We start from the raw sequence: 25,979 nt of genomic DNA on the forward strand, positions 1-25,979 counted from the left end.
GTGGCAGGAACCTTTAGGGACGAAAACTTGGTACCTGAATTTGTTATCTTTCCAACATTCTTAACTGGTGGTTTTCCGTACCTAAAAAACATTATTTTTACCCCTCTGAAAACAACAAGTGATACGTTCCTCATGAGGGGATAGCGGGCAGGCCGTCCGATATTCACTGAAATGATCCGTTGGGTGCCCTTGGAGAGTGGGAAGGCGGGAACCTAAATCTCATCAATAATTTAATTTTTCGACCACTGCTCCTGTCGATTATAATTTTAGCCGATTTTCAGCTATCAGTAAATTTTGTAGTTTTCAGATTTCAGCTCTTAGCTATCGCGTTTTCTCGGGTGGTAGTTAAAACTTTCACCGATTCTCAGTCTTAGTCATCGATTCAAAAGGGGTGAGGAAGGAGGCCTTTGAGGCGCGCTCCAACTGTGAATATACGTAATTGCAATATTAGGCGCTAGTGACAACCAACTTTTACTTTCCCATGGCATACATGGCGGTTACGTTTCACAACATTCACATTTTTTTAGTTATTATTATTTCTACGTTTTATGACATTTTATAACATTTGATAATTTGTTTTCTTTTTAATTAAGGAAGCAATCATCGGGAATACTTGGATATGCCCTTACAGTGGTTTTGCTGGCTCAAATGCTTTCTGAAGTCTCCACTGAAAAATGTGGAAGCATTAACTCCATCTACGGAATGATGCTCAAGGGTCATATTGTTAAGACGATGAGGACTTCCATCTCAGTTGAATGTCTTCAGGCATGCAAGGTCGATGACAGATGTCAAAGCCTTAACTACATCATGCTGCAAAATATTTGTGAGCTGAATAACGCTACCAAGGAAGCCAGACCTGAATATTTCGTTCCAAACCCTGACAGATATTACATCACGGTAAAAGGTACGTACAAAAGGAATGTGCACGTGTCGGGCCTCCCTTTCAGGATTGGCTAAATTAATATTGTAGAATTTTCAAGTGATTACCTCTTGGTCCTTTTAATTTTACAGATGTTGACGAATGTACCCAAAGAACACACAAATGTCTTGCAGATGTTGCCACTTGTATCAATACTTTCGGATCATACAGCTGTGCCTGTAACCCTGGATATAAGGGAGATGGAAAAACAAGCTGCAAACCACGAGGTAGATACAACTCTAATACTGTCCACCATTTACAGTCAAAATAGTCAACGCGTACCGCCTAGTATTCTAGAATAGTTTTGATTAACGGCGAACGGATTGTAGTATTCGTTTCAAACATTCAAATTAAATTTGAATATTGGAAATCATCCCACCGTAAACACGTGAACACGTGAACCTGTCAAAAATTATCGAATTTGATTGGTTAATTTTTGACAGGTTCACGTGTTCACGTGTTTACGGTTGGGTGATTTCCAATATTCAAATTGAATTTGAATTTTTGAAACAAATCATGCAACCGTTCGCCGTTATTCCAAACTATTCTAGAATAATAGGCGGCACACGCTGACTATTTTGACTGTAATTTCTGTACTCTAGTTGCTAATATTGGGGCCTTTGCAGCTAACGGTAAAACAAAAACTCAAAAGCTAAACAAAACTCTGCCATACAGCTCAGTTACAAAACGAATGAAAGTCAAGCATGACTGATTGAAGTCGCATTGTATTGGATGTCCCAGCGCACTGCTCGCCCTGCAGCGAGGTGTTTTTTTTTTTTTTTTTTTGTACCATGCGCATGCAATCGTTAGCTGCAAATAGCCCATTGTCGACGGCACCAGTGGTGAATAGTATCGGAGAAATATGAAAAGTTTTGATGGTTTGAATCGCAGAGCGAGGAAATTTTTTTAATTGATAATTCCGATATTTAAGAAAAATGCTTTGTATTTTTGCCGCAAGGTTTTGGTTAAATGTTTAAGATACCGATTTTTTAGGGTTTTGATATAAATACATAAATAGAAGAAAGAAAATATACGGTAAAAATCAAATTAAAATGTGATCAGTGTCCAAAGGAGCTAAAGTTTTTGAGTTTAAAAGAAACTTCATGAAAAAGCTGACTCGTCCCCAGTCGTCTCTTATGCGAAAATTGCAAGACGCGAAAAATGATGATCTTCTCTTCCTTCCCATGATTCCCACCGTGTTCAGCAGTCGACTCAAGACGGACTCAAAAGACGACTGGGGACGGGTCAGATGAAAAAGGCTAATAAGAACTGTCTGCCAAATGAAAGGTGAGCAATTAAGACAACAAAGCTTTAATTTTTGTTTTGGGGGTGGAGGGGGTGTTCCACCTCAGGAGGCATTGAAATGTCGTGCTGAAAAAAACTCACTGTTTCCCATGAAAATAGTCATTAAGTGCCCATTGCTATACAAGAACAGCGAGTAATTATAGTTCAAATCAACAATCTCTCAACAGTATTCAGTTGCTTTGTTTGATTTATTTAGAATGGCACGATTATACCCCTCAATGGTGTGGTAGCTTCGATTACCGGAGATTTATCCAGCGGGGAATCAGTGAAGACGAATGCAAACAACGATGTGCAAACTGTGTCGCCATTGAGTACTGGTCGGGAACAAAAAGTTGTTACGAGTGCCTCGATCACACAAACCGCGGACCATTCACTAGTACTGGAGCTATTGGCTATCCGCCCCACGTGTTTGTATTATTGGAGTAAACAGAACGATGAAAAAAAAACGGCTTTTAGTAAGAATATATAATCAACTAATAACCAAGAATAATCAACCAACCAACAAACCAACCTACTGCGAATAAGGATTTAAAATCACTGGCTTCCTAGTAAAACATATTTTACCAATAAAATTTAGCCCCTTTCGAGCTAAAACCACCCAATATAAATTTAAATGTAATATTTACGAACGCTGAATGGTGCTGAAAATATATTTGTATATATTTATTGAAAACAAACAAACGTGCTTCTCTTCTAGGCATGGTCCAATCCCAAGATTTTTGAGAAGATTAAAAACGTGGGTACTTATCCGTTCTTAGACCGAATGTAATCTAATTTTCTTGGACCTAATTTTTGTAAGTAACGGAGCAAGAAAAGCGCTTGAAAGATCGTTTTTTTTTTTTCGGACCGTTCTCCATAAACCGAACGCATAAAGAAGGCTTGGATCCCGGACGGGGAGGGGGTGGGGAGGTGCGTGGGTTGGGAGTTCAGAATAGGAGAGTCGCAAATTGCTGACTGTGCTTTTGTTTAGATTTCCCAATTTTTAATCTGTTTAGTGTTTTTTCAGTTATGCTTCGTTGAACTTGTAACCTTAAGTTGTGTAGGAAGCTGAGTAAATAATTTATGTAAGTTGGGTACCTATGGATCTAATCAGATGTAATTAAAGAGGAAATTATGTTTACCCAAGAGAAATTATCCTCTCTTGGTTTACCTTAAAAGTTGTATATAGTCCTCTTTTTTCAATCGTCAGCTAATTTGCAATTTCTCGTTTGTCAAAAGTAAATAATATACGTAGTATGCAAAACTGTTTTGAAAGAGACGACAACTGCAGAATGCCTTTTCCTAGATTTTTGAATTTGCAATCTGTTCGGTATTTTGTATGTTATTTTAAATCAAACTTGTCAGACTAGTTGTGTTCGAAATTTATTTCATAACTTATGTGAGTTAAGGTCATTGCCCTGTATTGCATTGCACATCCTTACTGCGCAAAATTTTACGCGAATTTGGTGCACGCGCATAAACAATTTTTTTTTTATGTCGCTTATTTCGCAAGAGAAAAAAAAAGCCCGTCACATTCTCGCTGAGATTTTGATTGGGTGAGCGATCAATTTTTTTTCGCTAAAATGAAAACAGATCAATTCCTGTGTTGGAAATATAAATCACTGAGGACGTGGACTTTTTTAGTTCTTTCACTAGAAATTGTTAAGGAATTATGTGGTATAAATAAACTTCTCCTAAACGAATAATTTATGTTGACCCCGCTTTTTTTATTTAAAAAATGTCAGACCTCTTAAGGTAATCAACCGGTAGGCAAAGTTAAGTTGAATGCCTATGCACAGTTATATTTTGGGGTAAAGACCTATGCATGGTGATGAATCTCCAAGCTTTACTGAAGGTCACTTCTCAAGTTGTGTAAGATGTAAGTTTGTAATGCAGGGCATTCTCACAGCAACCAGTTTGTAACAGTTTTATTTTACCAAACAACGCATTTTGGGTCTTAGAGTGGCTCGTAATGGTTTAGACAACACCCTTGCCGTGCATTCTATTGCAGCTACACCAATAATGCTAAAGTAAAACTTTTTGGGAAGGTTTGCGCAGGTTTTACCAGTAAACAAAATGAAGTCCATGTGACGTTAAAATTCGTTGATTGCCATGGCAGCACTTAACGAGGCCAACTTCCCTTAAATATCTTATAATTAAACCCTTTTCTATTATGTTTTATTGCTTAATTGCCAAGAAAAAAAAAAATACATTTCTTAACAATTGTATCAATTTCACAATTTAAAGTGACTTTGAACCCTGTTGATAGAAACTTTTACCAAGTAGTTTTAGTTTATTAGTCTGAAAAGGCCAAATATAGGGTATTTTTGTTTTTGTTTTTATTTTGATCATTTCTTACTGATAAATTAACAACAAGATAAAACTAAATGGTTGTCACCGGGCCTACCTGTAATGGAATGACATATACGTGAAGGTTAAGCTTTATATATTGTAAGCCACCTTTAGTTAATAAGTATTATTCCTGCGCTTTGTTATATTGAATGTGTATTTTTTATACTCTTGATTTAGCAACACCTTTTGGGATAAGATGTAACTGACGTTATGTTGCACACTTACATAATTGTAAAAATAAATGCTTTAATCCTAAAAAAGAGTAAACAGTAATAAAACATTAGCTAAATTGGACTCAGAGAAACTGTGTCGTGTTGTAATTGTAGCACAGTACGATCCCGGCCATAAACTATGTAACATTATGCATATAATAAGTTGTAAGTTACACCCAAGGAGGTAAGAAAACTTCTTCTTCCACTTAAGTAGAAATACACAACCACAACTGACCGCCACCACGTACACAGCCACCAAACGCATTTCTAATAGTTAACACGGAATCCGCCAGGCCTTCGAGTATTAACTGGACAAAATTGTGTTCCAAAACTATTTACGTTGTATTGCAATCTTCTATATTGCTGTTTCAAATATCTTATCAAGAATAATCATTTCTAACAATACTGAACATCGAAAAAAATTCCAATTTTCACTGAATTACGTGAGATTTTACCTATAGTTTGTATGGTTCCTGTGAACTTTGAAATTAATTGTTTCATGCTGTGATAAGAAATTATCGTTTGTCTTATCATCGCGAATGATGACTTGCATATTTAGCTTTTAAAAGGAAAGAAAATAACGCGATAGGAATTAAGTTATCCTGGTTCTCGATTTTTGTTCAACTAAAATTAATATTGCTCGATTTCCTGATGGATTCCGTTTTAAATTGATTTCTTGTTTGCTCGTTTGGTTGTTAATAATAATAAAACTTAATTTTGGCGTAATAAACCCACTGAAAAGTAGTAGCAAATATTCTTGTGGTCGTTATGGTATTACTTTCAATTATTGGTTCGGCTCTTTAACGTTGTTTTAAAAGTCTGCCTGGATCTTAATTAATGACACCTGCAACTTTCGGCTTCACGCCAAAACAGGTACTTACTATCTGTCTTATCGCTTTCTGTTAATAATTCCTTATAGGAGTCCTCCACCCTGAATTATACCATATTGTTAGTAATCGGTTGGTCTATCGTGTGAAATGACATGTTATCTTAACCCTTTTTTAAGATAGTTATTTTTTCTCCGTCACTATATATGTTTGAACGAAGTTTTACCATTTTCGACTCGAAGCCTTGACAAGCCCACTTTTTTTTTCAAATAATAAATAAATTGAAGTTGTCAGAAAAGGTAAAAACTATCCTTAAAACTTCATTCTTACTTTCCACTTTTTCTTATCTCAGGGATTGTTTCTACTCAAAATGCTCCTTACGGGGAAGTACTGGAATATAATGATTGTATTCACGAAATCCCACTAGGATATCTCTGAAAAAAATATCAATTTAGAAGAGAAGTTAGGGCTTGCTCAAGAATCGGAAGTGCTTTAGACTATCATTAAGGGGTTATTTCAATATGGTTACGTGCCGAGATGATATTACAAAGTAACCGATACTGTAAATAATTTCATTTTGGTTTTCCGCAGATTAACTAATTAGCTCGGAACGATTGCGACATCAAAATCTGGTACTAAATAATATACAGGGGCGCATTTATGTTATCTCACCCAAGGTCACCCAAGGTCATTCTTCTCAAGATACATTCGAGGGTGCTTTCATAAACGATATATTATATGTCCGTCATAACTACATTTTTTATATAAATATTACATCTAATAGAGTCAATACCGTCATTAAATTAATTACCGGCAACTACAAGGCAGATTACGCGACTCTTTTGGTTTATTGCCTTAGTAAAGCTTTGCACAGCGTCATTTACTAAGCAAAAATAAGGGATTACGAATAATGATTACGGTGTTATTTTTTAATTGTATTATTTGATATATATATATAGCCACAAAGCCCTCTACTCTCAATCATTTCTGTCGAACAATATTCTTTACAACAGAACTACAATACAGTAGAGTAGGAAATGCCTAAGTAAGTGCTGTTCAGAATTGTTTGACGCACAAAAAATTACAGTGCGTTTGGTATCGTGAATGACTACTCCAACACGGCCATAATATGACAACTCGATATTTTCACTATTTAATTCGAACTTGTTTATTTATTTATTTTTAAGCAATCGTCACTCCGGAATGGTTGGCTATGTAATGGCGGCGTTTTTACTGGTTCAAGCGTTTGCTCAAGTCGATGCCGAAGGATGCCGAGACACTCATTCCATCTTCGGGATGATGCTCAAGGAACATATCATTAAAACGATGAAGACTTCTATCTCACTTGAGTGTCTTCGGGCATGCAAGGACGATGACAGATGTCGAAGCTTTAACTACATCATGACGCAAAACATTTGCGAACTAAATGACGCCAGCAAAGAAACCAGACCTAAATATTTCGTTTCAAGCCCCGACAGATATTACATCACGGTGAAATGTAAGTATGAAAAGATATATTAGTTCTTACAAATTTAAGCAATACACTAAACTATCAATCTGGTCGACAATCAAGCGAATTTTACGATTCTAAATGCAGTAGCCTGACAACTCTAAATGTTCTAGTTCAACAGTGATGAACAAAATAATTGTAGTTTATAACCTACGCAAAAAATAACTTTAAACCCAAAAGCAAATTATAACAGGTAGATCACTTATATATATATTTATCAAGCGAAGAAATAACTTTGAACCCGACTGCAAAAGGATGTGAAGAATGTGCATATTTTGTCAATTGTCGACTAAAAACGATTCATTTGATTATAAATCCCAAAAAGAAGGATCTTTTTATTCGCGACTTTTGATTAAAATTGGTTGAACAACCCTTAAAAAAATAAAAAAATAAAAAATCCGATTTTTTTTAACCCAGCCCTGAAGTTATATGCAATAGAGCACGACCTTAATCACTGTATGGGTTTGTTCTTGCACAGTTCCTCCCAAGCCTTCTCCGGACTTCTGTGCGGAAATCGTTGCCAGAAAGAACGGAACAGCAGGCAGCGGTACCTACTGGATAAAAAACAATCAGATATTTCCAGGGATGGCTCCGAAAACTTTTCCGGTAAAAATAATATTTGAATTGATTATTATATATATATATATTTTTAAAGTTACAAAAGAAAATCTAGGAGCATCCTTCTTCTCGATCAATGAACTCCAAGTGTATTTTATAACCAACCCAAGAACTCCTTTTTCAACAGTTCAGCTTAAGGTGACTCGATCGAAATAAATGACGTGCTGTATGCCTTTCAAAAATGTCTTATAACTTCACCATTTCTGACTCGATTTCCTTCAAACGTTCGCATTTTACTCGAAATTTATCGAAGAATAATACACACGTCAATATGTCGATGTAATTATCGTGAGTTTTGCGCGATGTTAACTTTATTAAACACACCTATTTGGATAAAACTGCTATTTACAGAAAACTGAGCGCTAGGATTTCGTTTAAACTACTGTAATTAACTCATTATAACATCTTATTATGACTCTCTAAGTTTCCGAGAAATCGTCGGAACAGAAACCTCGATACAATTTGATCATCAAAATATTAATCACGGGCAAACTTCAAGGCTTGGAACGCTCCAGCTCTTCTACATTTTGCCCAAAAATACCAAAACCGAAGACAAAGAAAGTTAAATGCATTAGTTTTGTTAGCTTCAAATCACATTCGGCTATTTACAACGATGAAAAAGTTTGAGCAAATATTATAAACTCACCATTTGCGTCAAAATGTACGAAGGTCGCCAAATTTACGTTTTTCTAAATTGCATGAAAACTAACCGTACGAATTGCTTAAAACAACCGGACCATTAATTTGAACATCTTACACAAACTTTGCGCTGCTTTACGTTTCTGGAGCTGCCTTGATTTGGATGAAATAATGTTTTAAAGTGAAGCACTACTCCAACCCTATTGTGAACACCAGGCCATGTTGTTGTTTGTATTCTGCAGCTAACGCTATGCAAATTTCCTTGGAATTTACGAGAATTTGAAAAATGTGCACATGGATAAGGGGGGTGCATTGACAGTGTTCAGTTGCTTCATGTTCTGATGTAAGAGGTGTCCTTAATTTATGCCACATGAAATTTGAAAGGGGCTGGTACTAAAGTTTTTTTTTTTTTTTTTTTGTATTTTGTTTGTTTATTGTTTTACTACATAAAATTACAGCAAAAAAAGAAATGTACAGCACAAAAAAAAGGAAAATACAGTTATTTACGGAAAAAAAAAAGGTTACAAATTTTCGAGTTTACAGAACATACAATTTAACATAGCTAATTTAAATTACAAAGTGACAGGTTACAAAATAACAGGGTTTACAAAGGCCAACAACTTAGGTATATTACAGCAGTCTGATATGTAATTTGCAGGATAATTTAAAAAATAGTGACAACAACTTATCAAGGAGAGATAAGTGGGAGTAGAGGTTCCCACTTTTCATAATGAAAACCAACTTTATTATTTTCTCTCGCAATAGAACGTTCTATATAATATGTATTCTTAATTCTTTCTGTTAAAAGCAGAATAGATAATGCAGTTTTGTTTAGTTTACAACGATACAGAAAGTATTTGCTTTCCAGGATAATGTAATTTGTCAAGTTATTGTGAGTTTTTACGTCTTGGTTTCCGAAAAAGATATCTTTTATGTGTAGAGGTCTGCTCCACTTCAGTTTTTCTCCGAAAGTAGAGCATACTTCACTCCAAAAAACTTGAACTCTCGGGCAGAGGAAAAGAAAATGTTCTATGGTTTCTATATCATTTTCGCAGAAATGACATAGAGGAGATTCAATTTTCTTAAACTTAAAGAGCATGTCATTTGTATATAAGATTCTATTAAGTATCTTATACTGAAATTCCCGCAGTTTTGTGCTTAGTGTTGCTCTTATAGGTGTTAGATAAATTTTGTTCCATTCTAATTGAGACTCTTCGGTGTTAAAGCTTTCTTCATATTTCTTCCTAGCAGTAGGTTTTGTGCAAACTTTTGAGACGAATTTATTATAAAGCGATTTCGACTGAACGTTTTCAAGTGGGATTATATTACTTTCGTAAATTATATTAAAAGAATTAGGCTCGAAGGGAGAGGTGAGATGCGCTATAGATGATTTACTACCATTTAACAGGTTCCGCCATACCAGAGGCATGGCGTCCAGCATACTAATCAATAAATACATGTCGCTGGGGGATAGAATAGATATCAGAGGCTCCGTGTTGAAAACTAGCAACCCTGCACCGTCGTAAAGGTCGCCAATCTTGTTTAGACCCACACTACTTATCCTTCGGTTATATACTGAATTTTTGCCAATACAAATAAACCTATTATTCCAGAGGATCTGATTCGCAACATCCTTTGTTGTACTGGGATTGTTTTCGTTTAATGAGGACCAGGTTTGGATACATTCTTTATAAAACTCTGGAACAGCAACTGGTAATTTTCTATAATCAAAGTTACAGTGAAACAAAAACTTGCCCCCAACGTTCTTCAAATAGAAATTAAGAAAAAATTTCCAGCTTGCTGGGTAGTTGTCCAAATATTTCTTGATACACAATATTCTCTGCGTTGAAATCATAGATGCAATATCTGGCATTGTCAAACCTCCTTCCTCAATGGAGTTTATCAAGGCTGCCCGCTTTACTTTGTCTTTACCCTTCCAAATAAAAGAATAAAGTAACTCATTGATTTTTTTGACAAAATCAGATTTTTTACACGAGACCAAAGCAACACGATAAAGGATTTTCGGTATGGCAAAGGATTTGATCACTTGAATCCTTCCAATCAACGTAAGACCTCTCCAAGACCAACTTTGTAGCAGTTCTTTTAAAGATTTCTCGATAGATTCAAAATTTTTTTCATAAAAACGGTTATGATTATATGTAAAATGTACCCCCAGAATTTTGACAATACTGCTTATCTCATTCACGCCTACATCCGTTGGTTCTAGCGTCATATTTCCCAGGGGCATTACCTCCGTCTTTTCATGATTCATTTTTAATCCTGAATAACTTGTGAATTGTTCTACGGTGTTGATTAGATGAGAGAATGAAGCTGTGTCGCGCACGAACGTTGTCATGTCATCGGCAAAGATCACTAACTTAATCTCATTACCGTCAACCTTAATGCCTCTTATTTGTTCGTTGTTTCGGATGTTAATTGCTAATAATTCGAGGGCTATTATGAAAAGATATGGTGACAGAGGGTCGCCTTGGCATACACCTCGTTTAAGTTGGAAAAAAGGTGTGGCAAAACCATTATTAAAAACGCAACTCGATATATTCTTATAAAAAGTCTTAATCCATGCAATAAGAGAATCACCAAAACCAAACGCTTCTAAAGAATGAAATAAGAAATTCAAATTCAATGAATCGAAAGCTTTTTCAAAATCAATTGCAGTCAGAATAGCATCATAGTTTTTTATTTGGGTGAAGTCAAAGATGTCGTTAATGGTGCGGACAGCATCAAATATGTTTCGTCCTTTGACGAAAGCACTTTGGTCGTAATGAATTATGCTCGGAAGCACTTTCTCTAGCCTCATAGCGATGGCTTTAGAGCCTATCTTAACATCGACATTTACCAATGATATAGGTCGCCAATTTTTTATTCTTCTTCTGTCCTTTCCTTTCTTCTCTATTAGTGTGATTGCAGCTTGTGTTTGAGTTGTTGATAGTTCCCCGCAACGATAAGAGTAGTTGAGAGAATTAACCAGGACTTCACCAATTTCAGACCAAAATACTTTGTAGAATTCTGCCGATAGCCCATCGTTTCCTGGTGTTTTATTATTTTTAAATGCAGATAAAGCCTTATAACATTCTGTTTGGGTCAGCTCTCCTTCACAGATGTCACGCATTGGAACAGATAAGTTAGGAATTTGATCATGATTATTCAAAAAGGGGCAAGATGTCTGATCGATCTCCACCTCTGTCTTTTCATCATATAAATTAGAATAGAAGGAATATATTTCATTAAGGATTATACTTGGATTTGTGCTTTCTTTTTCGTCTGTCAGTAATAGCTTTCTTAGACAGGTTTTTGTCTTTTTACTATTTTCTAGATTTAAGAAATATTTAGTGTTTCGCTCACCTTTTTCGAACCATGTTGCACGGGAACGAATGATTAGCCCTTTCACAATATAATCATATTCTCTTTCATATTCGCTTTTGGCTGTTTCTAACTTTTGCATATTTTCGTTAGATGGTTCTTCAGCAGTTTTTTCCTCGCACATTTTTAATGTCTCTTCAATGTTTTTCAGTTTTTCTCTCTTTTCACGCGCTTTTTGTTTACTATAAGAGATGCTTTCCCTACGAATATTATATTTTATCCAGTCCCATACTATTCGGTAATCTGTGCAAAAATTAATTTCGCTCAACCAGACGGGAATATTTTCTCTTATCAGTTCAACGTATGTCGAGTCTTCAAAAAGGCTATTATTTATTTTCCAAAAAGAAGGGCCATGATTCTGAGTGTCTAAAGAATTAATTTCGATAACAACTGCCGAATGATCAGTTCTCACCGCAGGTACGATTTCTATTTTAGCGACATCATCTTGAAGTGACTCCGGAATGAACCAATAGTCAAGCCGTCGTTGAATAAGTGGTGTTTTTTGTCTCCAAGTGAACCTTCTGCACTCGGGGTTTTGGACTCTCCAAATGTCAATTAAGTCATTTTCTATTAAAATTTCTTCCAGCGCTTTAACCGAGTCTTTTAAAACAGGATTGCCACCAGAGCAGTCTTTAGATGGATCTAGAGTGACATTAAAGTCACCTCCGATTATGATTTTACATTGCTCATAGCGTTCGTCACTGTTAATGAGATCAGAAAGTTTGCGAAAAAATGATGTTTGTTCAGTTGAAGTGTTAGGTGCATATATATTGACTAAAAGAAACAATTGGTCTTGAATAATGGCTTCAAGACAAAGGAATCTTCCTTCCTCATCTGATTGGACTGATTTTAGTGTAAAATCGAGCGTGTTTCGTACAAGTATGGCGACCCCACGACTATGCACAGTGCCGTGCGCGAAATAAGTTTCGCCTCGCCACTGGGATTTCCATTGATTTTCTATTTCTTTTGTGCTATAAGTCTCCTGAAGAAAGCAAATATCTGCATTCTTTTGAGTTAACCAATTGTAAATTGTTTTCCTTTTCTCGAAAGTGCGAATTCCACGAACGTTCAGCGAGATAGCTTTGAATTGTATATTTGTTGTCATTATTCCAGCTTATAATTATTTAAATTTGCGTTTCCTCGAAAGTTGTTGTGTTCAAAAAGCGTAATAAAACTATTGACTGACATAATGGCCCATATAAAAACAAATACAACAGAAAAAAACATTCTACTACTTAAAATAAGAAAAAATATGAATCACAGCCAGTAAAGTACTGTTAAAGCTGTGTCGACCGGATCCAAGCAATAGTTAACAAAGCGCAATCTGTATGGATTAGTGCGACCCCCGGCCCTTATAATTAAGTGCGTAAATTAAATAAGCATTAATAGCTTCTTATAAATGATGTTTACCTTACATTTAAGTGCAAATGTTCCCTTTGAAAGTATAGAAAAATGTCTTAAAGTTCTCCACATCGTCCTAGTTTAGGAATCCAGCTCTTCGATGTCAAAGGGTTTGCCAACCGGCCAGAACTTTCCACCTATGTACAGCTTATCTGGCTCGGCCTTACTAAACACTGCGTGAACCTTATGCTGCCTTGCTTTCTTTAAAGTGGCCATCTGTGCTTTTCTCCTCGTGACGATCTCCCGTGGTAGATCTCTGTACATCTGAAAGTCGGTGTCACGAAGGCGAAAACCCAATGAAAGAATCTTGTCACAATCCTTGGCTCTAAGGAATTTAGCGAGGATTGCTCTCGGCCTTGTGCTTTCACTGGTATTCTTTCCGACACGGTGAACTCTCTGTATTTCAACTGTTCCCGCTTCCATGAAACCGAGCTCTCGTTCAAGGAAGCCGCGAATAATTTCTTCGGTGTCTTCTCTTTCATCTTCTTCGGGAATGTTTACGAACTTGATAGTCTCGCGACGCGAGTATGCCTCCAAGTATAAATCTTTCATTTTTAGCTGTTCTTGAAGCGCAGCTAATTCTTCCTGTTTTTTCCTGAGTTGAAGTAATTGGCTGCTGAATTTGTCCATTTGATCTTTAATTGCTGGTACAGTTGGAGAATTAGTTAGCTTCTCGTCCAACGTGTCAATTCTTTTGTTAACGGCTTCGATGTCACATTTTGTCGATACCTCGGCTTCTTCCAGCTTCGTCATTCTCTTTTCAAGGCTAGCGAGGTTAGTCTCTACGTTCTTTACCGACACTTCAATGTTATTTAATTTGACGAGTATTACCTTTAATTTGCTGGCAACTTCGTCGGTCATCTCAGGCGCTGTAGCAATTACGTTCTGGTCTTCTTCACCTTCGGCGATTTGAGATTCGTTCTCGTGGACCGTATTTCTTGGCTTTTTCGGTTCGTTTGCTTCCTCTCCTTCTGACCCTGATGACCGGTTTCTTCGTTTGGAAATAAAATTCGCAATAACCTCGGCCATAGGCTCTAAACAAGAAGCTAGAAAAGACTAAATTAGCGGGCGGGTTGTAGCACACTCTTTACGCCGCCATGATCTCGTCCCAGTCTGGTACTAAAGTTGAAATTAACACATTGTAGTCTGTTTATTGTTATTCAAATAACCGCTGTCTTATGGGGTAAAATGCACCCCCCTTATCCATGTGTAAATTCTTCAAATTCTAACCAAATCCAAGGAAATTTGCATAGCGTCAGCTGTAGAATTCAAACGACAACATGGCCGTGTTCAATAGAGAGTTGGAGTAGTCATTCACTTTAAAAAAATAATTCATCCATATCAAGGCAGCTCCAGAAATGTAGAGTAGCACAAAGTTTGTGTAAGATGTTCAATTTAATGTTCCGGTTGTTTTAAGGAATTCGTACGGATAGTTTTCATGTAATTTAGCAAAACGTTAATTTGGCGACATTCCTACATTTTGACGCAAATGGTGAGTTTATAGTATTTGCTCAAACTTTTTCATCGTTGTAAATAGCCGAATGTGATTTGGAGCTAACAAAACTGATGCATTAAACTTTCTTTGTCTTCGGTTATAGTACTTTTGGGCGAAATGTGGAATAGCTGGAGCGTTCCTAGCCTCGAGGTTTGCCCGAGATTAACTTTTTGATGATCAAATTGTATCGAGGTTTCTGTTCCGACGATTTCTCGGAAACTTAGAGAGTCATAATAAGATGTTATAATGAGCTAATTGCAGTAGTTTAAACGAAATCCTAGCGCTCAGTTTTCTGTAAATAGCAGTTTTATCCAAATAGGTGTGTTCAATAAAAGTAGCATCGCACAAAACTCGAAATCATTACATCGACATATTGGCGTGTGTATTGATCTTCGATAAATTTGGAGTAAAATGTGAAAGTCTGAGGGAAATCGAGTCAGTAATAGTGAAGTAATTAGTCATTTTTGACAGGCATACAGCACGTCATTTATTTCGATCGAGTCACCTTAAATGGAATAAATTGGATTTGGAGAATACAACATTTAACAATGGTAATATGATATTTGTAGATACACCTCGATATTAAAATGTTTGCTTTCTGCGGTTGCAAATGTTATATTCAAATACGAGATTTAACAGTCGAATCTTTTTGCCGAAACATGACAGCAAAAATTAAAATTGTTGCACAATATGTAAAAATTATTAGAGTTAAATTTGTTGCTATAATTATGTTGTCCTAACAATATCTTGTGCAAATGTATGTTAGGTATATTGTGACATAGCACCAGACAGTCAAGTTTGGACTCTTATCGCTCGGTTCTCTAACAAAGATAGCAGGAACTGGATGGATGACTCTGGGTACTGGTGGTATGACAGGACTGAAGCTGCTGGAAAAACCACTGATCCATTAAATAACGCTGATATGATATCGCCGGCATTTTGGCTGGCCAGCGGCAATGAGTTCAAGATCACGCGCAGTGACGACTCCCAACACACTCCTTTGCTGCAGACCACGGATAACTGCCTAGAAGGACAGACATTCCGCTCTAAAATCACAAGGTATGGTGACTTCAGAAATGGCACACGCTGGGCCTCGCACACGTGTCTGGGCAGATGCGCAGTAAAGTATAGCGGGCAGTACCAAGAAACTACAGGTTTCAATCAGGCAAGATACCATGGGGAATTGCAAAGCTTCAATAATATCGGATTCTGGTGTAGCTGGAATTGGGAAAGCTCTGTGATGATGATCGGTGGAGGAGGTTCTGCTCGTTCAGCGGCTGGTCATGGGGTCGGGGTAACGGCCGCGAAATCGGGTTCCTTTGTAACAGAAAATGGACGATCTGAAAAGGACTTTGGTAACGAACCATGGGGTCCCCCTAATAGCGCATACGCTTTAAACCTGTGGATACGCGGTCATCAAAATTAGTTGCGTTCTCTGTAAACGGATACTTTATGTTCCTCTCAGAATAAAAAAAAAAAAAACAAATATAGTTGTGGCTTGAATTTTAATATTAGGCGCAACACTTATGTGTAAAACCATGCTGGAATAAAGATTGTATAGTAATTTGATTACGTAAAATAATTCCATGTAAAGTAAAGCTTTCGTTGTATAAACTTTAAACTATTTTGCCAAACTTCACCTATTTTCATCTTGTCTGACAACTCTGCAAAATTCTGATAGACGCAAACTAGGGAGAGTCCACGGACATACGCTTAGATCCACGTGCAATTTAAAGACTGTTACCTAAGAGGAACTCTTACGCATAGCTGGTTTGGGGTTCTGTGAAAATAATTCGAACATCATGATCTATGCGGACGACCACCAGAACTTTTCTACTGGTAAAGATATTAACACACGTGAGCAAATTCGGAAGCAATCTCGTGATACAAAGGGAATTTTATGTCCCACTGAACAAAACATTTTGTTTTTGTTTTTAATTTTGAGTAAAAATTTAGACGAGGCAAGTGCCTCATCTTTCCTCTTGCTAGTCACGGCCATGACAAATGAAACTAACATCTACTTTTAAATGCATTTTGATAATCAACGTTCAGATTCACTCCCTCAATACTCGTCAGTCTGACCATCTTCATCTTTCGTTCAAGAATTCGAAGTCGGGACAAAATGCAGTATCTTATTCAAAGGCAAAGAAACTTTGAAACAGTTGCGCTTTGAAATGAAAAGTAAACCAGGTATCTAATCGTTTTAAAATAGCACGATTAAAGGTTTTTTTAATTGATGAAAATTTTCTTTTATTTGAAGAGTTAGTTTCTAAAAATTCTACTCTTCGAGTTGATTTTTTATTTGTTTAAAGTTTAATCTTTGAAGATTGTAAGTGATTTCGCTTAAACGTTTTAATAAAAAAAAATATATATCGCTAAATATAAGTTATTTTTCTTCTCGCGTCTGATTTGCCCTTACGTTAGCCGTAATTTGTTAGTCTAGTTTTTTTGTGGGGTCGATATTACAAGCTCTGTTTGCACCAGTCACTTTAGTTTACACTGTTGCTGATTTCATTTTAATTTAAGGTGAAAGTTGAAATAAAGATTGATTGATTAATTCATTAATTATTTGATTGATTGATTGATTGATTGATGGACTGTCTTAGAGTGATTTTAAATCGAATGTAGTAAAACCAAAACCAAAGTTATCATTCTGGCCAATCACAAAGGACACCGACAATCCAGTGAATCAACCAAAACTCGAAGCAAGTACATGTGACAGGCACGAAACGTTGGAAAACCTGCCGAGTGAGTTTCAATTGGTTTTGGTTTTACTTCAGAGTGGCTGAAAAAGTTGCGCGGGATTGTTAATCACTAAGCGAAGTAATGAAAAACCGAAACAAATGCGACTTACTTTAGACACTCAAGTGAAAACCGCTTTATTCTATGCTGTAAATAATTCTCTTTAAGCACATGCCGAATTATATCATAAAACATAAACATATTAACACGAACTTCGAATTCGAACATCAAATTCAAACCATATTGTTTGTCATCGGTTCGCCTATCGATTAGACGAAGGTTTATTAGAACCTTTTATTAGATTTACCTTTTTCAACAAGCCTTGACAAGCCCGATTTATTTTTTCAAGTTTGAAATAAAAAAGTCGTAAGAAGTAATCCTAATTACTGTATTCGTACTTCGGAGTGTTGTTAATTCTAGGATTATTTCTGCTCGAAACGCTTCCAACAGGGAGGTACTGGGAATATAGGGATCGTATTCACGAAATCTCACAAGGTTATATCATACGATAAATTGGTTTAGAGCAGTTTTCAATTGAGTGTCGTAAAACCAAAACCAAAGTAATTACTCTGGCCAATCATAAAGAACACAGACAATCCAGTGAGCCAATCAAAACTCGAAGCAAATACATGTAGCCGGCACGAAGCGCGGGAAAACATGCGCGAGCGAGTCATGATTGGTTTTGGTTTTAGTTCTGATTGGCTGAGAAAGTGGCGCGAGATATTTGAGCCAATCACTAAGCGTAGCAATGCAAAATCAAAGCAAACGCAATTAACTTTCGACACTCAAGTGAAAACCGCTCTATAAGAAAATAAGGGCTTCCTCAAGATACAGTCGAAGCTAGTTCTTCACACTTTTGCTAAGACGTGATTACATTACGGTTAAGTGTTTTTAATTAAAAGTAACTCTTACTGTGAATAATTGCATTTCGATTTTCCGCAGATTAGCTGTTTAGCTCTGAACGATTCTGACCGCTTATGAGTTGGTACTAGAAAATACAAGGATTTGCTCATGTAGTCCTATCTAAGATATGTTTTGAAACAAAACTGATGTAGAAGAAGACAGGGGTTCTCCAATATACTTTCTAAGCCTTTTCCATAAATAATACATTATCCCAATCTTGAAATATGCATGCGTATCTTCGATATACACCATAGCTACATTGCATCTAATAGAGCCAATGCGGTCATTGATTTATTTACCTGCAGATTTTAATAAGGCAGATAATACACACAACAGATTAAAGGGATTACAAATTATTGTTACGACGTTAATATTGTATTTGGATTATTTGCTATCTATAGTTACAAAGCCCCCGACTCTCATTCATATTGTGAAACAGTCTTTTTTACCACTGAACTCCAGAGCAACAATGTTCGGGTTGACAGACACCAGTACGTTTGAGTAAGACATGTCTGGGTAAGTGATCAAGATTTTTTTTTGACAAACAAGAAAGTTTACAGTGGTTTTTGGTATATTGAACGACTATTCTAACACTCCATTAAATAATCCATTTTGTTATTTTATCGTCAAAAAAGGTTTTCACAAGCGACGCAAGCAGAAGCGCAAGCATAACAGCTCTTATTCCGCTGTGAAAATGGTCCTAACGCAAACATAAGCAAGGATCAAAATTCCTTTTTCTTGTGTTTGCGCTTGTGCTTGCGTCGAGGCCGGCCGTTTCACAGTAAAAAAAAAAAAGGTTTTTTGTGCTCGTGCTTGTGCTTGCCTTGTTAGTGAAAACGAGGCGTTAAACGTTTTTAAATGAGACAGTTCAATAAGTTAGTCAAATTATATGAAATCTGTGGCCTTTAAAACAAAGAAACGAATCGAGGCCAAATTTTTTTTGCTACCTAAATCCATTGGTATCAATACAAAGTTTGAGATTAAAAAAAAAAAAATTCAGTCCGGAATGTGAGTTTTTTTTTTACTTCAGTCGACGTCAACCTGTTTCGACGATGAGTTTTAAAGAGTGTAGCGGTTGGGGTGCTGGAATGTGAGTAATTTCCGACCATTTCTAAGCTATTGATAAATTTTACAGACCTCACAATCTCAGCTGTAAAGAGAAAGAGTTCCGCTGACACCGTAGTTATTCCAGGCACACTCGTCCATGTCATAACGTTTTTGATTTTAATGTGATGGATATGAAACTTTGGGAAAACTTTTGCCTGTCATTCAGTAATGATATGATATAATTTGATTTCACTGGTGAAAAATATTTTCAATGTTACTGGCGTTTAACTGAACCCCGCTTTTTGGACAAAATCGCGTCCAGTAAAAAAATTAGCTGATATATTTTTGCTAAATTTCTGGAATCAGCTTATATTCACTTAATACACATCATAGCCAAGTTTCAGGAAAATCGTTGGAGCAGAAGTCCGGAAATATTAAGGTCATGTAAATTCAACTCTTACATTCGGTTGAATTGATAGATTCCATACTTGACGCTCGTCGACGAAACATCACTCTGGAATGGTTGGCTTTGTTCTGACGACGGTTTTCTTGGTTCAAGTGTTTACTAAAGTCGCTGGCGAAGGATACCGAGACACTTATTCCATCTACGGGATGATGCTCGAGAGTCATATCATTAAGACGCTTAGTACTTCTATCTCACTTGAGTGTCTCCGGGCATGCAAGGACGATGACAGATGCCAAAGCTTTAACTACGTCATGGTGCAAAATATTTGTGAGCTGAATAACGCTTCCAAGGAGTCCAGACCAGAATTCTTCGTTCGGAGCCCCGACAGATATTACATCACCGTAAAATGTACGTATGAAAAAAAAAATTAACAATTGAAGCAATAAACAGACTCTACAGGATAATCATGTCACTCACTTACACACGGTTTTAAGCGTATGTTAACGCAAAATAAAAAGCTTAAATTTCGAGATAAGCCAGAATGAATCATCTTTACAAACAAAGAAAAAGTATCTTAGTTAAAATATCAAAAGTAAAAAGGTGTCAACCTTTTTCCATGGAAAGCGAAATTCTGCCAGCACTCTAAATTAAATTTGAGTCTCATCTGGCACAGACCAAAATGCTTGGCAAAGATATATTTTATTCACAATTTCTCTACACAACCTATAATTTATACTGCTTCTGCAAATTAGGTCAAGAAAACAGAAAATAGCCATAATTCCAAAATTCAAAGTGGATATAACAAAATATATCTTACATATATTACGGCTTTAATCAATTCATGTGCATGTAAAAGGTACTTGAAGATGCGATTTACAAGAGGCACTGATAGAGCCAAAATATCTTTTCTGCTTATGATATTTGTCTTTTTTTAAAATGGATGATTTTACTGCGAAACGGTCTATGTGTTAAATCAGGTTGTTTCGTTGAAGTTTCCCAACCTTTTTATCTCATTCTTATTTAAAACGTTTGATTGAGCAATCCCTTGTAACAAATTGAAATAAACCAAAAACGTAAAACCAGCGCAACACTAAAGTTTTGTCCAATACATTACGACCTTACTGCATCATTTTGTTTTTGCACAGTTCTGCTGGGTTCATTTCCCGAGATGCCTGCGGACTCCTGGGCGGCAATTGTTGCCAGCGAAGATGGAAAGGCGGTCAGTGGTTCTTACTGGCTGAAAATCAACAACAACTCAGAAGGGATGGCTTCGAAAACTTTCCCGGTAAAATATTAGAATTGACTATTGTTTCATTCCTAGGTTACAATGAAAAAAAAAAAAAAAAATCAAGGAGCATTTTGCTGTTCTAACCATAAAACTCGTACGCTGCCGAAGTTCAACTACTAAATATTACCCATGCAATAACTTCTTATTTTCTGAGGTCCAGTTATTTAAAATGGCAAAAACAACAACTTTCACCAATGGTAATACGATATTTGTAGATACAATAGTACGTATTTTTACAGTGATGTTTTGTCAAACATGAATGCTCTCTGCCGTTGCAAATGCTATACGTAGTGAAGATACATGTTTGAAACAGAAAAAAAGTATCGAATATGCAAATATTTTCACTGACATTTGTCCATACAAATTTAGAAGTGTTTTATTATATGTGAAAATTATTGGGGTTCACCGCAGTCTCGTCGTCATATTAATACGTGGAATTGTTTTACATCAGGTATATTGTGACATGACGACTGGCAGTAAAGCTTGGACTCTTATCGCACGGTTCTCTAACAATGATGTCGTACAATGGATGAATGGGTACTGGTGGTATGACAGGACTGAAGCTGTAGGAAAAACCATTGATCCGTTTGCTAACGCTGACATGATATCGCCAGCATTTTGGCTGGCCAGCGGCAACGAGTTCAAAATCACGCGCAGCGATGACTCCCTGCATACTCCTTTGCTGCAGACAACAGGTAACTGTCTTGGTGGACAAACATTCCGCACTAAAATCACAAGCTATGGTGACTTCAGTAATGGCAAAAAGTGGTCGTTGAATCAGTGTCTAGGAAATTGTAAAGTGAAGTATGGCGGGCAATACAGTACGACTGAAGGATTCATAAAAGCGGGAGTAAATGGCACAATGCAAAGTTTTAATAGAATCGGTTTCTGGTGTCACTGGGGATGGAGCGGTACTGTCATGATGATCGGTGGAGGTGGTCAAGGCAACGCTGGTCACGGGCTTGGCGTGACAGCCGGTAATCAGCCTAACTTTGTAAATAACAGACCTAAAAAAGACTTTGCAAACGACGCATGGGAGTCCTCTACTCGACAGTACGCTTTAAACCTGTGGATTCGTAGTTAACATAATTAGCTTGGCACTCTGTAAATGGGTATAGATGGTTTTCACTTATGTGACAGGGCGGCCAGATTGGAGGACCAAACAATACAAAATGTTCGCGCAGAATTTGCATGAAAACAGAATTTAGTTCCCAACGGAGAGAAAGTCTATTGTTCTTGTCCACCAACATGGCCGCCGTGACGTCACATGAAAGCGATCTATTGAGCTGAACCATATGAGCCAAAATAATGGCAAAGATGCATGTTTACTATGACAATCACTAAATTAAAACAATTTAAACATAAGTTGAGGTTTTCATGTCAGGAAAAGTTTCATAAACGAGTAGGCCTGGGAGATAAGGCCTAAAAACCAAGTAAAATCAAGACTGATGCAACCAGAGATCGACAGCGCTACGAGACTTGAAACATTCTGTCAGAAAAGAGATAAAACGTTAGACATGCCATATGCTGTTGTTTTTTTTTTTTTAATACCAAGCTAACAAGCATGATTGTTCATCCTGACAACCGAGCGAATGACCGAACTTAGTGATAAGTTATTCATTTCATCGTTATAAAATAACTTGCTCACACCTGTGAACTGCGCAAATACTTTCCATATTTTCATTTAGTCGGCACTTCCTATGACGTGCACTAATGCGGTATAACATCAAGTTGCCATTAACCGTTTCAAATAGTACATTTAGATGTTTATCTAAGTTAATATATATAGTAATAGCCTTGTGTATTTGAAGGTGATTTCTGAAAGACTTGAACTTCATTTAAATGACTGAATAAGGATGGATTATTCCTTATACATGTAAAGCCTAGTTTTCACTAGCGACGCAAACACAAGCGCAAGCACAAGCGTAAGGATAACGGCTACAATTTCACCGTGAATACGGCTTCGCGATTCGCAAACGCAAACAAAAGCACGAACACAATTGAATTTTGATGCATATGCTTGAACTTGTGTCAAGCACAAGTACAAGGGTCATTTTTTTTTCCTGTTCGCGTGTTTGCGTTTGCGCTTGTGCTTGTACTTGCGTCGCTGGTGAAAACCAGGCTTAAGTGCATGTTTGAAGAAAAGCCAGAAAACCTTTATCGTTTCAGTTCTCACTTTTTTTAAACATATAACATAGCTTTGTATAAACTTTTTTATTGGCATAAAAAAAATAAAGTGGTCATAAATTATAATTTGAACTCATCAGGGATAATTTGAAAGGGGACGTTTTGTAAAAGCCCGTTGGGGTTTATTTTATTTTTTTTGCCAGAGCAATTCTGCACGAGTCATATCATATTACTTTCTCACACTCAGAACGGAGTCGTGCCAAGCAGATACTCGCAAACTGACCTTTATCCTGACCTTCCCCTAACTCTGACCTTCGATACGGATTGCGTAATAGCTAAAATGTAATACGCTTAAAAAATGGGAAAGTCTTTGCCAAACATTTATGGCACAAACGACAAGAAATAAAAATGTCAGACAGTGTGAACACAATCACCTAGCAAACCAAAGTGATGCAGACTGGGTAAAGTAAAGTGGAACACTTTACAACACTATCATAAAATAAGTATTTGTTAAGTATTTGTTTTTATTAGTTTTGCTTTATAACACTTCGTGTATTATGCGGTTTTCGCATGAGAAGTTATATTATTTAACACTTCCTAGTTTGCTGACAGCCATTAAAAAATGTACGTCGATTCAAATACAGAAAGGAAATAATGAAAAAAAAAAAAAAAAAACTGCTCACGGTACATATTATGAATGAGCGCATATCCGCACTGTGGACCTATTTTTTGTTTCGTGTTTGCTATTTGCAGTTTTAGAAACTCATCAATCTTTTGGACAACAGTCTGCGTTCCACAAAAACTACAGGGAGAAGATCTGTTTACGGATTTGCTTCATCCGTTCTGAGCTAATTCCAGTACTAAATGGTGAGACACATCAATGGAAGAGAACATTGGCGTATTTGACACGGAAATACAGTAGCTTGGGTATACGAGATTATTTAACTTCTAAACGTTAATGCTTAAAAAGTTGTATAAAAACATGACATCTGTCGATTTCAAAGAAAGAAAAGAAGGATTTTTTTGGGTAATGTCGGAAGACTTAGGGATTTTTTGGGTCCTACGTTTTGCTTCCATTCGATCATCCCCTTTATTTACAAGCCGGAGGCCCCCCCCCCCCCCCCACCGGGGCCGAATTATTCTGCAACTCAAACTGTCAATATCACCTGACAACAGATAAACAAATTTCAGATAAAGCAATTCCTTAAAGGGACAATGTCACCACGATTTAGTGCTACTTGAAAATGCAATGAAGGTGTTGGTATAAATAAGAAGCCACTTGTAATGGCCTGACATTGCTAAAATGTACTGTACTTATCAAGAAAATTGTTCAAATGTGGTTTGGCTACGGACGGGTATGGTAGCAGCGGTTTAAAACTTTGAAAACGTCTGGCAGACTTTTTCAAATTGAACATTTTATTCCATCTATTCACACCTTTTAGAATGGATTATGCCTTTCTTTGTTGTTCAAAGGCTTTGTTGTTTATCACTAAGTACACCCTCATGGCATTCTATCCTAAAGGTAAAGGTAATTAGTCTGCTTCGAGCCTAGTGGCCCATACAGGCTTCGGAGCTTAAAATCCCGGCCCTTTCCGTATCATTAAGCAACTGAGAGTATTGCTACTCCCACCTGGATGGGATGCTAGCTCCATCGCAGGGTTACCCCCCAGCAGTAAATTCGGCCGGTACCCATTTATACACCTGGGTGTAGAGAGGCACTGTGAGAGTAAAGTGTCTTGTCCAAAAACACAACGCAGCGCCCCGGCTAGCCCTCGAACCCGGGTCGTTCGACTCGGAGGCGAGCGCGCTAACCATTAGCCACCGCGCCTCCCATATAATTATATCATAGTTAACACCAAAACGTATACGAATTACCGCGATACTGCCACTTTAAACAAATTAAAAATGTGCCGCTCGACTGGGATTGGACGTCGTCAAGTTGTCAAATGTTACCAAGGCAGTCGAAACTAGGATCATTTGAAAACAATATTGCTTAGTAATACAAATACTCGGGGAAAACCCCACCAAGTACCTTAAACAAAAGGTGTGGCTAATTAACTTTCACGCACTGTTGGACGCTAAGCTGTTCTGACCAGGTGCTCGTAGGATGCCACTACACAACGAACGATTCAGAAGTGTAGGGTGAATATGGGATTTTTTTTTTGTTCAAAAAACGTGCTGGAATGCCAGTGTGCAGACCAGTGATGCTATAGTTATGTTGTTTAATATGCTATAAACCCCTTAGAAAGGCGTTAAATGCTGTAGATATTAGTCGTCATTTTTAATTTTTAATTAAATAATTGTATAAATTTTATAACTTTTAGCTCACTTTTTTTTAACAAATTTTTGAGCTAGAAATTTTTAATCAGGAAATGCGTCGCACATATTTAAAGCTTTAAAGCTTTGAAGAATTTTATTCACTTTATTTTATTTTTTTCATTGTGGCTTACCTGTAAACTAGCTGGTGCGTTCCCGCAGATTTTGCTAACCATATCTGCGGGACGCATCGAAACCATAGCTAAGTGTAATGTCCACATTAAACATTGTAGTGTATTGTATTGTTGTATTGTATTTTAGCAGGGGTGACTCTCATTAAATCATCCGTATGTATAAAATCTTTCGATTTTATACACAAGCAACATAATTACAGCTTAAATCTTAGTTAATTTTTATATTTTTTAATATTTTTAACTTCCATTTAGGTACACTGAAAAGCTTTGTGCGACTATTTAATTTTTACCTTTTACAAGGACCTCTGTCGATAACGGTTTTTATTGTAAAGGCTGATGGAGTCACAATGTTGAAATAAAGGCTTACTACTTCCCTGT

The 25,979-nt window shown here is 36.8% G+C and overlaps 2 protein-coding genes and 1 pseudogene across 3 annotated transcripts in view; all 3 read left to right on the forward strand.

The window, feature by feature from the left end:
- Positions 1-25,979, forward strand: part of LOC144665286 (uncharacterized) — a 33,880-nt pseudogene continuing 7,901 nt past the window's right edge. The window contains exons 1-2 of the transcript XR_013572910.1: positions 1-904; positions 1,012-1,146. The product of XR_013572910.1 is annotated as an uncharacterized LOC144665286 (transcript). The remainder of the gene's footprint in view (positions 905-1,011; positions 1,147-25,979) is intronic.
- On the forward strand, positions 6,798-16,064 carry LOC144666542 (uncharacterized). The gene is made up of 3 exons (XM_078527962.1): positions 6,798-7,092; positions 7,583-7,710; positions 15,405-16,064. The coding sequence occupies exons 1-3, from the start codon at positions 6,798-6,800 to the stop codon at positions 16,062-16,064; spliced, it is 1,083 nt and encodes a 360-aa protein (XP_078384088.1).
- Positions 19,850-22,108, forward strand: LOC144666543 (uncharacterized). The gene is made up of 3 exons (XM_078527963.1): positions 19,850-20,144; positions 20,882-21,021; positions 21,476-22,108. The coding sequence occupies exons 1-3, from the start codon at positions 19,850-19,852 to the stop codon at positions 22,106-22,108; spliced, it is 1,068 nt and encodes a 355-aa protein (XP_078384089.1).

Source organism: Oculina patagonica, chromosome 9, assembly GCF_052425735.1.
Source record: "Oculina patagonica isolate OP01 chromosome 9, crgOcupat, whole genome shotgun sequence".
Lineage (NCBI taxonomy): Eukaryota > Metazoa > Cnidaria > Anthozoa > Scleractinia > Oculinidae > Oculina > Oculina patagonica.